Source organism: Eumetopias jubatus, unplaced genomic scaffold (genome assembly GCF_037043125.1).
Source record: "Eumetopias jubatus isolate StellerSeaLion01/CBP00866 unplaced genomic scaffold, mEumJub1_p1.0 scaffold_8, whole genome shotgun sequence".
Classification (NCBI taxonomy): Eukaryota; Metazoa; Chordata; class Mammalia; order Carnivora; family Otariidae; genus Eumetopias; species Eumetopias jubatus.
In genome coordinates, this window is record NW_028274814.1 from 79,541,192 (window position 1) to 79,554,479 (window position 13,288).

Here is a 13,288-nt window from a genome sequence, read left to right on the forward strand (position 1 = left end):
CCACTCCCCCTGCTTGTGTTCCCTCTCTCGCTGTGTCTCTCTCTGTCAAATAAATAAAATCTTAAAAAAAATACACAAATGTTTGGATCCTCATTATATTGAATTAAAATATTAATATTTTTGGAACACCTATTAAATCAGACATTGAAGAGGATAAAACGATAAAGAAGACTAAGTTCCCCACTTGCAAGCAGTAGCATTCCAGGGAGGAGGAAGGACATTCCCCGTCTGTTGCCTTAAATGCTAGAACTGAAATAGAAACAAAGAGCTCCTGGCAAGTGCGACTAGGAAGCCCCCATGAAAGAAGTGGTCTGTGATATAATATAAATTAAAAAAAATCATTAATCGGTCCAAAAAAAAGTGGCCTGAGTTCAGGTCCTCATAAATGGATAAATGTCAATTCTGGGAAAATGGAGGAGGGGAGAAGACAAAGGCAAACACACTAAGAGAAGTGGAAAAAGGGAGGCTTGACTCCCGTGAAAACTCCTCGCTCTCGGGAGCTCGTAATAGGTACACGCTACGTGCGTCCACGCCGTCAACACCTCGGGCTCATTTCGCTTAGGAGAGCTCCGGGTGGCGGGGTTGGGCTCGTCGTCTCAGGAGATGCCCAGTAGAGGGCGCCGTAAGCTCGCGAGTCCTCAGGCCGACTTGGCCGCGGAGGCGGTGCGTCCACGGCCCGGGGGCGGGGCCGCCGTGCTCACATGACTTTCGCTCATGGCTGCGGCGGCGGCGGCGGCGACGGCGACGGCGGCGGCGGCGGCGGCGGCGCTCGGCGGCCGGAGCCGGATCCTGTAGCCGGGGTGTGGGCCCGCGTCAGTCCGTCCCTCCTTTGGCCCCCTCTCTTGTCTTCCGGAGTGTGGCTGGCGGAGCCCGGATGGCGGAGCGAGGCCTGGAGCCCGCGCCGGCCGCGGTGGCGGCGCTACCGCCCGAAGTGCGGGCGCAGCTGGCGGAGCTGGAGCTGGAGCTCTCGGAGGGTAGGAGGCGGGCGGGGGAGCGAGCGCCCGGGCACCGCTGCGGATCGCGGCGACAGGGAGAGCAGGTCCCCGCCGCGCGCCCTGCTGGCCGTGCGGCCGAGACGGGAGGAGGGTGCCGGAAATCTGGCCCGTGCTCTGAAGGGTCGTCTTCCCTGCTCTCGCACCCCATGAAGTGGGTTTCCCGTGGCGTTCATTGTGTTCTCTGGGAAGGGGTTAAGCAGGGGCTTGCTTGGGGGAGAAGCCCTCCCCGGGCCCGGGCAGGTTCTGCACTCCCTGCTCCTCAAAACCCGAGACAAAGCTGCGCCCTCGCGCTCCTGCCCGGGCGTCTGGGCACGGTGGGGGTGAGGGGTGAGGCTGCGAGCAGGGTGGCTGACAGCTTTCCCCTGACCTCCTCTACCGTTTTCGAGAGGAGGGCCCCACGCCTGTTTCAGCTCCCCTCCCCCCCTTCAGAAAAAGAGAAAGATACATGGGAAATCTGCAGCATTTTTTCTTCCTCCTTTTTTAACAATACAAGATGCCTCCCCAGTGAGAGGAGTGAGGGAGAAGCAGGGTGGGCCATTGAGGGTCCTAGGGAGATTAGAAGCAGTGGCATTAACCCAGAGAGACACACACTGTGCTGCTTTCAGATCACCTTTGTCATAAGGGTTTTTTCCTGGCGCCTGTATTCGGGGTGAATTTTCGCATCTGATCACCTTTTGGAGTCTTTCAAGAGAGGAGGGTAGCTACCGGTTACATGCAAATCCTGGCCGGCATCCTCTTTGACAGTGGATTGGTACAAGGAGGGTTGGATTTGAGAATTAAAAGAATGGAATAAATCAAGCCTCTGTTATTAGAGAAGTCCCTTGGACAACAATGAGAGAAACGTTGCTCTGTTGTGAGCATGTGATCAGGCTTCTTGTGCAGTTGTGATCAGTTCTTCATAAAGTTCCTGTTTTTTATCAGGGGCTGACTCTGAGACAAAAGCAGCATTTTCTACAAGCTTGATGTCAGTATTGTGGCGGTGTCCCCAGAGTTGCATATTTTTACCGAGTTCCTTGCCAAAGGCCCTCTTTGCCAGCATTTTTAAAGTGGATTAAATATTGTTGATTGGAAGAGAAGAATGTGACAAGTTCCCAGGAGAGTTCAGACTTTTTGTTTACTTATGGAGGCATTCTCTTCCCATCCCCCCACCTTAATCCTTTACAATGAAAAACGAGAAGTAGATTTGAGTGTTATAAATCCTGTTGGGCATACAAGGAAATAATTATTTTTAATAACCCTGTTAGGTTTTCCCAGTGTATAGGGAGGTGCTGTTTCCATTTGCAGCTAATTACCAACATATTATTTTTCAATTAATCAGTTGGGAAGTTATGTTTTGGCTCATCCCCAGAATCCCTGGTGGTGGGTGAGTTGGTTTCTGTGACGTATTTAGAGTATTACCGTGGGTCCTGCCTCTCAAGATAACCTCATTCTTCTCGTATACTAAAACACTGTCATTAAATCTGTAATGACTTCCATTCACATCTGACTTTTAAAACAGTTTACTCTATAGTAACAAATCAGCTATATTTGATTAGCCAGCAAGAGAGAGGTTTGGCTGGATGTTTGTGTCAGAATGAGATTAAAAATAGGAGTTGATTGCTTTTACACAGAGGGAAAGCCTGGAAGCTCCTTATTCTTGGTATATCGGCTTCCAGCTGATTATTGTTTACTTCTCTGTTTCTAGAAATGATTCTGAGGAACTCTTTCTAGGACTCACACTGATTAGCTCACCTTTCTCTCCTTTAGAAAGGTGAGAAACTCCTACAAACTGTGGATGTCAAGCCTTCGGCATCGTTAAGGACAAATGTATGGTTTGCTTTCACATGCGGGGTTGCTTTGGTTGAATATACTTAGTTTGAATTCGTTTCTTATAGATTTGTGCTATGTTGTCCTGTATTTCATCTCTTTTAGCAACGGACAACTGGGAGAAATAACAGTTGAAAAATCTTGGGCCTGCAGTGTCAGCGTCTCGGCCATCTGTCTTTTTCCTCTTGCTCAAAAATAAAGTACGGAGGATGCTTGACTGGAGAAATTAGGTACACGTTTTTAGGAATTCAGGTGAAGTTAAAACAACCCACTAACCCCCAGATCTCCAGAGTGGTGTTACTTGTGATGTCTGTAGTATAATTTGAATGGATCTTTGCTTGTTTGTTTGTTTATTGTACATTTTCTCTACAGCTGCTGCTCTGTTGACAGAGTACTTTTTTTCCTTTCAAAAAAATGTACTTTTAACTATGTTTGTCATGGGTTGCTGGCTTTGGTGTACCCTTGATTTTATTCATTTTTTTTTCATGCAGGCTGTAGTTGGTCCTAATTATAGTGATAGTCTGAGCTGTGTACTGTTAAAGAAATTTCTTTGTGCTTGTCTGTATTTTCGGCTGCAGGCTTTGGCATAGCTCAGCCACCTCTGTGCTGAAATGCAGGTTTGTGCCTCTTGGGCTGTTTGCCGCAGAGTGCGTTGCAGAGCCCAGGGCTGTGTCTAGTGCTTCACGCAGGTCACCATGGACTTGGCCCTGAAAGCTCCTGCTTCTGCACCAGAAAGAAGAGGCTGCAGCTGTGAAGAGAATCACTTAAAGTTGAAGTTACATGTAATCCGGAGCTCTTCTGTAGATGAATTGAATAGGTAGGAGGTTTCTGCAAGTAGTCCCGTGGTGGCTATTTTTTTCATAATCCACATATATTATTATTGTGTTGTCATATGTTTGACAAGAAACTCTGTTGTCACTTTATTCACGAGTTTTACTCAAGTGCATGCATATTAAGTAACACTAATGATGAGACTTGTTTAAATCTGTCATGTAATAAATACATTATATTTGTATAATGATCTTACACATTATGTCATCTGGGCTTTGCTACAACTTTGTGATTAGGTAGAATAGAAAGATATTACCATTGCTCACCTTTTCTTGTCTATTTTGTTTTGTTTTGTTTTGTTTGTTTTAACAGAAGGGAAAACTTAGAAAGGTGAAGAGGCTAAGTATTTTATCTAAAGTCGCTCATCTACTAAATGCCATTATCCTAAGCTGCCATGTAATTTTGGCATCTGTTACCATCAAATGATTTAAATATCTTTCTTGTTATGGCACAAGTTATTCTGATTTTTACTCTTAAGGAAATGCTGTGTGACAGTTGTTTGCCACACTTCTAAATAGTTCCCTTGATTCTCTTTCTGAAGTCTCTTTCAAGTCTATCATTCACTTATTTGATTCAACAGACACTTATTTTGTGCCTACTGTGTGCGGGGGATACAGAGGTGAGCAGGGCGCTGTGTTAGCTTTCAAGGAGCCCTGAGTCTAGAAGGGAAATCACATACAGACAGTACCAACCAGACAGTACAGGAGACCATAGTAGAGTTTTGTCCAGAGGCTGCCTTCTAAGAAAAGAGGAAGCTATCTGCTTTGTCGTTGTTGTGGAAAAGAAACAGCAGAGAACTCTAAATATAAGATTGGGCTGTGTGGCTAGTAGAGATGGTGAGATTGAGCTTGTGCAGTTCAGTCCTGAGCGTGAAGGAAAGAAGGACATAAATCCCACACTTCTGTGGCTTGTCGGAAGAGCTCAAGTCTGTCAGTGTCCAAAGATGACAACTGGGAAGGTATTTAAGACAAAATAACACAGGAAGGGATCCTCCCTTTTCTTGTTTGAACACTTCTCTGAGCACAAACACAACAAACACAATCACATCCTCCCTTCCTCCGCTTTCATCATTCATCTTGGCAGCCCTGCAAGGCTGGTAGGGCCCACCTTGAAGGTGGAGGGATAAGAGAGGGTTCCTTGCCAGGAGGTGAAGGGAAAATCCTCTTGAGGAGCGGGGAAGCAGTGGGGGAGTTGAAGAGGGAAAGGGATAGGTGCTGGGCAGAGATCATATTTCACAGTCTCCGAAGTGGGCGAGTAAAATTAAGGAGCCAGGAAACTGGCGAGTCCCGCCTGTTTTATCTACAGTGGGAAAGTGGTTCACTTTCCCCCAAGTACAGCACATGGCTTTGAATTCATAGGATATACATTTATCAGAAAAGTACATCGAAGCGGTTGTCATACCTGATGCTAGGGCTAGGAAGGAAAGCAGGGGTGTGGATTTTTATTTTTATTTTTTATTTTTTTAAAGATTTTATTTATTTATTAGAGAGAAAGAGAGAGAGCACAAGAGGGAAGAGGGTCAGAGGGAGAAGCAGACTCCCTGCCGAGCAGGGAGCCCGATGTGGGACTCGATCCCGGGACTCCAGGATCATGACCTGAGCCGAAGGCAGTCGCTTAACCAACTGAGCCACCCAGGCGCCCCGCGGGGGTGTGGATTTTTAAATAACCAAAATGGGGCATTATCTAAGTGATCTTCTCCCTAAAACTTTCATGTATATATTTTTGGTGGGTCATACTCATCTTACGTTGGAACTTATCTTTAGGAATTGTGGTCAGAGCCTGTGGCACATTCCTTTGAAAATCTTCAGGGTGGCAAATTTTATTTGAGGGTGGAATTTCATTTTATAGGTTACTTGGGGTCAAGTAGAGAAAATCTGGTGATGTTCTTTTGGAGTCCAGACTAGTTGTGATTGAAAAAAATTAGAGAGATTATAAACTGATTTGCATTGTGACTGTCAAAAAAGTAGAATGATGTAAACTGGTTTTGAGGGTAGTTCAGAAGACCAGTGACGAATTTGTTGGTAGAATGATTCAGCTTACTGTAAAGGGTAGCGCTTGTTTGGGCACCCTTGTTCTGATGTGTATTTTGAAAAATTATCGTTTGACAGCCCCATGGCATTGAACTGGATTTTTGAATGAAAGACATCATTAAGGGGCGCCTGGGTGGCTCAGTCAGTGAGGCATCCGACTCTTGGTTTCTGCTCAGGTCATGATCTCGCGGTTGTGGGATCGAGCCCCGCGTCGGGCTTTGTGCTCAGTGCAGAGTCTGCTTCAGGTTTTCTCTCCCTCTCCCTCCCGCTTACTCTCTCCCTTTCTCTCAATTTAAAAAAAAAAAAAACAAAAAATCGTTACTCCTTCACTCTTAGCCTGGCCCCTGGTGGCTACTTTCTTTCCTAGCCTGTGTAAGGATTAGTGCCTCAGGGTGGAAAGTTCAGATGATTGGCTAAAAAGGGGCCTCACACTATATTTTTATCATAATTACTACAGTTCTCCCCCCTCTCAAGAATGTTCTTTGAAGCACTCCTCCTGCTTGCCGTCCCACTGCTCTTTAAGAGTTAGCTCAAGTGCTAGCTTTTTTTAAATCAACCTAACCCTGACCACTGTGAGCTCCCTCGCTTCAAACCTTATAGCATTTACAGTGTGTGTCATTTTTGCCAACCAGTACATTTTCTAATTATTTAAATTGTTTTTCATTACACCTCAGTGTAAGCTCCTACAGAGGTCATTCATACTTAAACTTCTTTAAGGAGCTCCCCAACTATTTCTTTCTTGTATTGTTTTAGGAGAACTTTGCTCACTTCAATTTGATGTAAAGTGAAACATGAAGTCCCTGTCTTGGGATTTGATTTTGGTATGAAGCAGGGTTGTGTAATCATTTGAGCACAGGTTTTGGCATCTCGTGGGCCTGGGTCCCATTCCTGGCCTGCCACTTAGCTCTGTGAGCTTGGACGGACTGTCTACCCTCCCTCATTTTAACTTCTTCAGTTCTTTTTTTTTTTAAGATTTTATTTATTTATTTGACAGAGAGAGAAACACAGTGAGAGAGGGAACACAAGCAGGGGGAGTGGGAGAGGGAGAAGCAGGCTCCCCGCGGAGCAGGGAGCCCGATGTGTGGCTCAATACCCGGACCCTGGGATCATGACCCGAGCCGAAGGCAGACGCTTAACGACTGAGCCACCCAGGCGCCCCTAACTTCTTCAGTCCTTAAAGGAATGACAATGTCATTGGAGTTGTAAGGTTGAAAATGAGCTGACTGTAGTGTGTGGCATGCAGTAATTGGCTTGGTGCATGTAATCTTTATTGTTTCTGATAGTGAATGGATGCATGGTGACTTGGCTGTTTTTAGTGTCTCGTGTTACTTAGCAGAATATGGTTGTATATGAAGTGATGAATGGGATCAATTTGTGCACGTATTTTTTAATGCAAATTTTTTTTAAGATTTTATTTATTTGACACAGAGAGACACAGTGAGAGAGGGAACACAAGCAGAGGGAGTGGGAGAGGGAGAAGCAGACTCCACTGAGCAGGGAGCCCGATGTGGGGCTCGATCCCAGGACCCTGGGCTCATGACCTGAGCTGAAGGCAGACGCTGAACGACTGAGCCACCCAGGCGCCCCGTGTGTACGTATTTTTTAAAAGAAAGACCTCACTCCACCATCAGTTGCTCCTGTCGGCACCCTCTACCCTTAGTTTAACACATGTTGGGTCACTGCAGGCAGTTGACTAGAGCAGAGCAGAGTAGCTGGTTTGTTTCGTACAGACATCTGGTGTGAGTACATTTCCGAGGCGGTAGGTTCTGGCAAATGGCTTTGAAATTTAAGCGCGGCTTCTGAGACTCAGGCATCTACCAGTTATGAAAAGGCGCATGTGGGTGCTTAGAACCCTCAAATAGTTTTTGTCTCTTCCTTTTCTTAGTCCTCCGTTTGTCTTTGGTGAACAGATCCTTTCAGTTCCTGCTTCAAAAGTTCTGTTGCGTCCTCTTTTTCTTCTGAGCTGTGTTTACCACCAGCCTTGTCTGGTCCTCTATCTTTAGGCTCAAGGGTCCGATTTTTGTCTCCCTTGAGCTCTAGATTGATCTTTCGTCTTTTAAAGATACTGCTTTTGGGCGCCTGGGTGGCTCAGTTGGTTAGGCGACTGCCTTCGGCTCAGGTCATGATCCTGGAGTCCCGGGATCGAGTCCCGCATCGGGCTCCCTGCTCAGCGGGGAGTCTGCTTTTCCCTCTGACCCTCTTCCCTCTTGTGTTCTCTCTCTCTCATTCTCTCTCTCAAATAAATAAATAAAATCTTTAAAAAAAAATAAAGATACTGCTTTTTTCTAAAGCCATTGCTAGCTAAATCCAGGGCTCTTGTCACTCATTGTCTTTAAATTCTAAGTTTTCTAAAAGCAGGGATGGTCTCCTGTATCTCTCATCCCTCGAGTCTAAGTTAGTGCTGTCGTACGCCTCAAATAGTCCCATCTCTTTTGGTGATTGATCATACTCTAGAGGTTTAAGTGAGAGCTTTTCATATCTTTGTGTTTATAATGAATTGGTTGTTTGCTTTCCCTGTGGATACTCATCTATAAACAAGATCACTTCTGAAAGGCAGTTTCTTTGGATTCATGAGTTGCCTTCAGTGGACCTGGAAACTCTGAAGTCATGTGCAGAATTTTGAGTGTGAGTGCTGATGTGTCTTTTTCGGGAGCAGAATCTATTCCTTTCATCATTTTCTTAAAGAGGACTATGAAGCAAAGCTAAGAACCATTCTTACGAGCTTGTAAGGAAAGCTGAACTCCCTCCACTTACCTCCGCAGCGCTCTGAGCCTTATCTGAACCAGGCCCCACCCTGTCCGCTTTCCTCCTTTCCTCAGAGGAAGGAATATCCCCTTGCCTGTTCTGTGGTTTATCCCTCTCAGGCCCATTCCTTCTCTTCTGTGATCTTGACGTCTTACTCCATTGACTGATCTATTCATTCATAGTCTTCATTCATAGTCTTTTTGTCTTTGTCTCTCTCTCATCTTCAGCCTCTCAGTTAACACTTGGTTCTTGGTTCCTTCCCTTCAGCCTATAAATAGGCTGAAATTTCTCCCAACTTAAAAAAAGCAGCTTCCCACAGTTTTGTGTTGGAGCCCGCTTGCTCTTGTGTGCATGCGTTCTCTCCCTCTCACAGATCCTAGAAGGTGTAGTTTACATTTCCTTTCCTTTCTTTCTTTCCTTTGCTCACTCCTTGGTCCATTGCTTCTGCTTATCAAGCCTCCAAACCAACTGTCTCCAAGGCTGTCAGTGACTTCTAATTTCAGACTGAAAAATACCCACTGGATACAGTATCTTTCCTTGCAGCATTGGATATGGTGAATAGTTATCTTTATAAAACCCTCTCCTTCCTTAGTTTTTATGGCGTCATTTCCTTCTGGTGCTTTTTTCTTCTTATGCTCTCTCTTGAGCTTCTTTTTCGGGCTTCCTTCTGATACAGGTGTTCCTGCTAGCTGTCATTAGCCTGCATCCCACTTCACATAAACTTGCTGAGTAATCTTATCCATGCCTAGGGCATTAGCCGTCTTGGCTGTGAGATGGCTTCCTGGTCTGTGTCCCTAGGCCTAACTTCTGAGCCCTCTGCCCCAGACATCCCATTGGTTCCCCGACACTGGTAACTTAATAAATCCAACACCGTACTCCTCATTTCAGCCCACTCCTCAGAAGCCTACTTCGGAATGTCCAGTTACTCAGGTCAGACACTTGGGGGTCATCCTTAACTTCTGATAGTCACTAGTCCAGTTGATTCTTCTTCCTCCCCTCCATCCATGCTGTTTTGGTCTTAGTTCAGGCTCTTTTTTTTTTTTTTTTAAGATTCCATTTATTTGTTAGAGCAGTGAGCACCAGCTGGGGGAAAGGAGAGGGAGAGGGAGAAACACACTCCCTACTGGGCAGGGAGCTGGATGCAGGGCTCAATCCCAGGACCCCAGGATCAATCATGACCTGAGCTGAAGACAGACGCTTAACTGACTGAGCCACCCAGGTGCCCCTGGTCTTTGTTCAGGCCCTTATCAACCTCTTGCTGAGATTATTATAGTAGTCTCCTAACTTATCCACCTGCCTCCAGTCCCTTCCCAGACCCTTCTCCCTCCAGTCTATCCTTCTCTATTCTGTGATGGAATGATCATTCTAAAACACAGATCTGATCGTGTCTTCTCCCATGTTTAAAATTATTCATTGGCTTACCCCATCCACAGGATAAAATGCAAGTATCCTTTGCGTAGCAAGACCTGCTTGCCTTTGTAGCCTCATTTCCTGCGTCTTCCATGATTTTCTCCCCTCTCTAGCCATGCCTAGCTACTTGCACTACTGTGCTTTTTCACTTCCATGCCTTTGTACACGTTGCCTTCCTCTGAGAAATGCCCATTCTGGCACATTCTTCCCCCTTTTCTGCCTGGTTTACTTCTCTTCCACTCAATTTCCTGTAAGAAGCCAGCCCTTAGGAAGTTGAGATCTCTGTATAAGGAGCTATCAATTATTGAGTGCTTACTACGTAGCAGGCCCTGTGCTTAGCTCTTCATATGCCCTAACTGGCCGGTAAGTAGGTGCTGAATAAATAGCTCCTATTATCATGATGAGAGAACTGGGCCCACAGAAATCACCTGAATTGGAGAGGAATGCAGTGTGTGCCAGATCTGGCCCTATACCCTGATCTTTCCCTTTCTCCCTGCCGGTGACAATTACATTCTGAAATGAATGGCAAAGGGATCAGAACAGTGGACTTAACAGTCATTTAGAATTGGGTTAAGTCCTGTGTTCGCTGCTTACTGTGGGACCTCAGACAGGTCTTTGAAATGTGTTTCTCATCTTACAGCTGCTGAAGATAAGTGTGTGATTTCCATTTTGTAGAGACTTGTTAAAGAACGTGCAGTCTATTGCTACAGTGTGCTGGGGTGGGAATCCAAGTCTGCTTGGCTCCAAACCCCATGGTTTCCACACTGCCATCTGCCTCTGTCACCCTGAATCATGTTTCAAGTTGTTGCTGCAAAATTCTTCTCCATCCTAACCACTGGGCCCCACTTTTCTTAGACTACACCTTCTGTCTTTGGAGTTTTTGAGGTGGGGCTCCCTGGAGGGAAAAGGATGGGAATGTTCTGTCCTATTCTCAGAGAATAGATGTGAAATTAATTTTTCTTCCTTGAATTGAGGTGAGGATGATCAGAAGCTGAAAAGGGGAAACCCAAGAGGAAAATATTTTGGATGCTTCACAGGACAGTCCTAAATGAAAATCCACAGGTCTGGTGTCTTTGAAAGATCCTTGTTTGCATTGGACTTGAGCTTCTGGACTGTAGAGAGGATTGTGGTTACACTCTGGTTCAGAAAGAGTTTTTAGCGCTGTGTTTTCTTCTTAGGATATTTAATGTTTAAGTTTAAAGTTAATGTATAAGTTAAAGTAGGTATTTTTGTAAATGACATGTACTTTAATTGATTTTTTCTTGGAGTTATTTCTTGTTTTGTGAAGGAATAATGCTCTAATATCTCTTTATTTTTAGAGGGCTGTTGCTTTTATGATAAATTAAAGTGCCTGTAGGGTTTGTTTGTTTCTTTCTAAGAACTTTGGATTATGTTGTTTCAAGTTACTCATAGCCTGGAACTTGTGGGAGTTCTTTTGTTTTGTTTTGTTTTAAGTCTACCAAATATTTATTTATTTATTATTTTTTAAAAAATTAACATATAATGTTATTTGTTTCAGGGGTACAGGTTTTATTCATCAGTCTGGAACTTGTGGGTTTTAACTCAGGTCAGGCATGCATGAGTTACGGTGTTAATCAGTCTCGTCCCTGAATCTCCTTTTTAAAAATGAACCCAGCAGGAATTATTAGGTAGAAGCTTCTGATAGTTTCTTGTTTAGTAAATCTGTGACTGAGGCAAACAGGCTATCTTCAATTTTTCTTTAGTGAGGTATAATTGACATACAGCATTATATTAGTTTCAGGTGTACGACATAAGGCTTTGATATTTGTATATACTGTAAAATGATCACCATAATAAGTATTAATTTTTGTCGCCGTATGTAGTTACAAAAAGTTTTTTCCTTTCTTAAAATTTTAAAGAGTTGCCATTCTCACGTTATTGGATTTCCTTTCTGGCTTGGAGAAACTTTCATTCTTAAATTGAATGTATAGAAAAAGCATCAGTCTGAATTTTCCTCCCATAGTTCTTTGCTTGTTTTTCTTCAAGGACCAAGGGAAGTACCGGAAGATGAACTTCCTGTTAAAAACACCAACTTCCTCATTTGTTAGTTCTCTAAGCTCTGATCTCTAATGTTACCCCTGTGTTTTATCTCTTTTTCAAATGATCTCAAACTTAGGAAGTTAACATTTACATACCTCTTCTTACCTCCTTTGAAAAGGTGCTTGAGGACAGCACGCAGCATCCTTCAGCATGTGTATTTTCAATACCTATTCAATCAGTGAATGAATCTAGACTCTGTCATCATCCTCCCTGTCTATTCTTATTTTCTTACTCGTCTCTGACAGACTCTTCTATTATAGTAAGACTGGTTTCCTCACTCTTTTTCCTGACAGGCCCATTCCTATCTTTCTGCCTTTACAATGACTATTTTGTCAGGGCTGCCTTTTCTCCTATTAAAATTTCCCCATATTCCAGGGCCCAGCTGATGTTCCCTTGATCATGAAACCAACTGACTGCTTTCATTCATATTAATCTCTTCTATTTTTATTTTTATTTTTTATTTTTTAAAGATTTTTATTATTTGAGAGAGAGAATATGAGAGAGAGAGAGTACATAAGAGGGGAGAGCGGGAGAGGGAGAAACGGACTCCCCGCTGAGCAGGGAGCCCGATGCGGGACTCGATCCCAGGACTCCAGGATCATGACCTGAGCCGAAGGCAGTTGCTTAACCAACTGAGCCACTCAGGTGCCCCTCTTCTATTTTTAGACCGTCATATTCAGTAACAGAGTTTAACACTTAACTGACCACTATTATTTGTTTCAATTATTTTTGCCTCCTCAGTTGGATTTTACACTTTGTGAGTGTAATGGCAAGGTCTTCTACCTTTTGGAACTTGTAAGCTCAATATATCAGTATATCAGTAAAGGTGTATTGAACACATTTATTTACACGATCTTTTGAGAGGGTAAGAGATGCGTAGAAGGCAGATTCCCTGCTTTCAAGGAGCTTTCAATCTGGTAACTTCTCAACAAATAGCTGCTTGGATTTTAAAAATATTAATTTAAGTAATTGTCTTTTAAGCACATAGAAGCATTTTGTTTTCTTTTTTTTGAAAGATTTTATTTATTTGTGTATTTGACAGAGAGAGAGAGAGCACACAAGCAGGGGGAGCAACAAGCAGAGGGAGAAGCAGGCTCCCCACTGAGCAGGGAGTCCGATGTGGGGCTCGATCCCAGGACCCTGGGATCATGACCTGAGCTGAAGGCAGATGCTTAACTGACTGAGCCACCCAGACGCCCCAAAGCATTTTGTTTCCTGCTTGAGTGATAAGGTAGCATTTAAAAGTCCCATTTGAGGGGTGCCTGGGTGGCTCAGTCGTTAAGCGTCTGCCTTCGGCTCAGGTCGTGATCCCAGGGTCCTGGGATCGAGCCCCGCGTCGGGCTCCCTGCTCTGCGGGAAGCCTGCTTCTCCCTCTCCCACTCCCTCTGCTTGTGTTTCCTCTCTTGCTGT

The 13,288-nt window shown here is 44.4% G+C and overlaps 1 protein-coding gene across 4 annotated transcripts in view; it reads left to right on the top strand.

Moving 5' to 3' along the window:
- The first annotated feature begins 745 nt into the window (after positions 1-745).
- The window catches only part of DIP2B (DIP2 acetate--CoA ligase B (putative)), a 215,231-nt gene continuing 202,688 nt past the window's right edge, over positions 746-13,288 (top strand). For all 4 annotated transcript variants that reach the window (XM_028125652.2, XM_028125654.2, XM_028125653.2 and 1 more), the window contains exon 1: positions 746-974. In XM_028125652.2, coding sequence (XP_027981453.1) covers positions 875-974 — 100 coding nt within the window. In that variant the 5' untranslated portion in view covers positions 746-874. The remainder of the gene's footprint in view (positions 975-13,288) is intronic.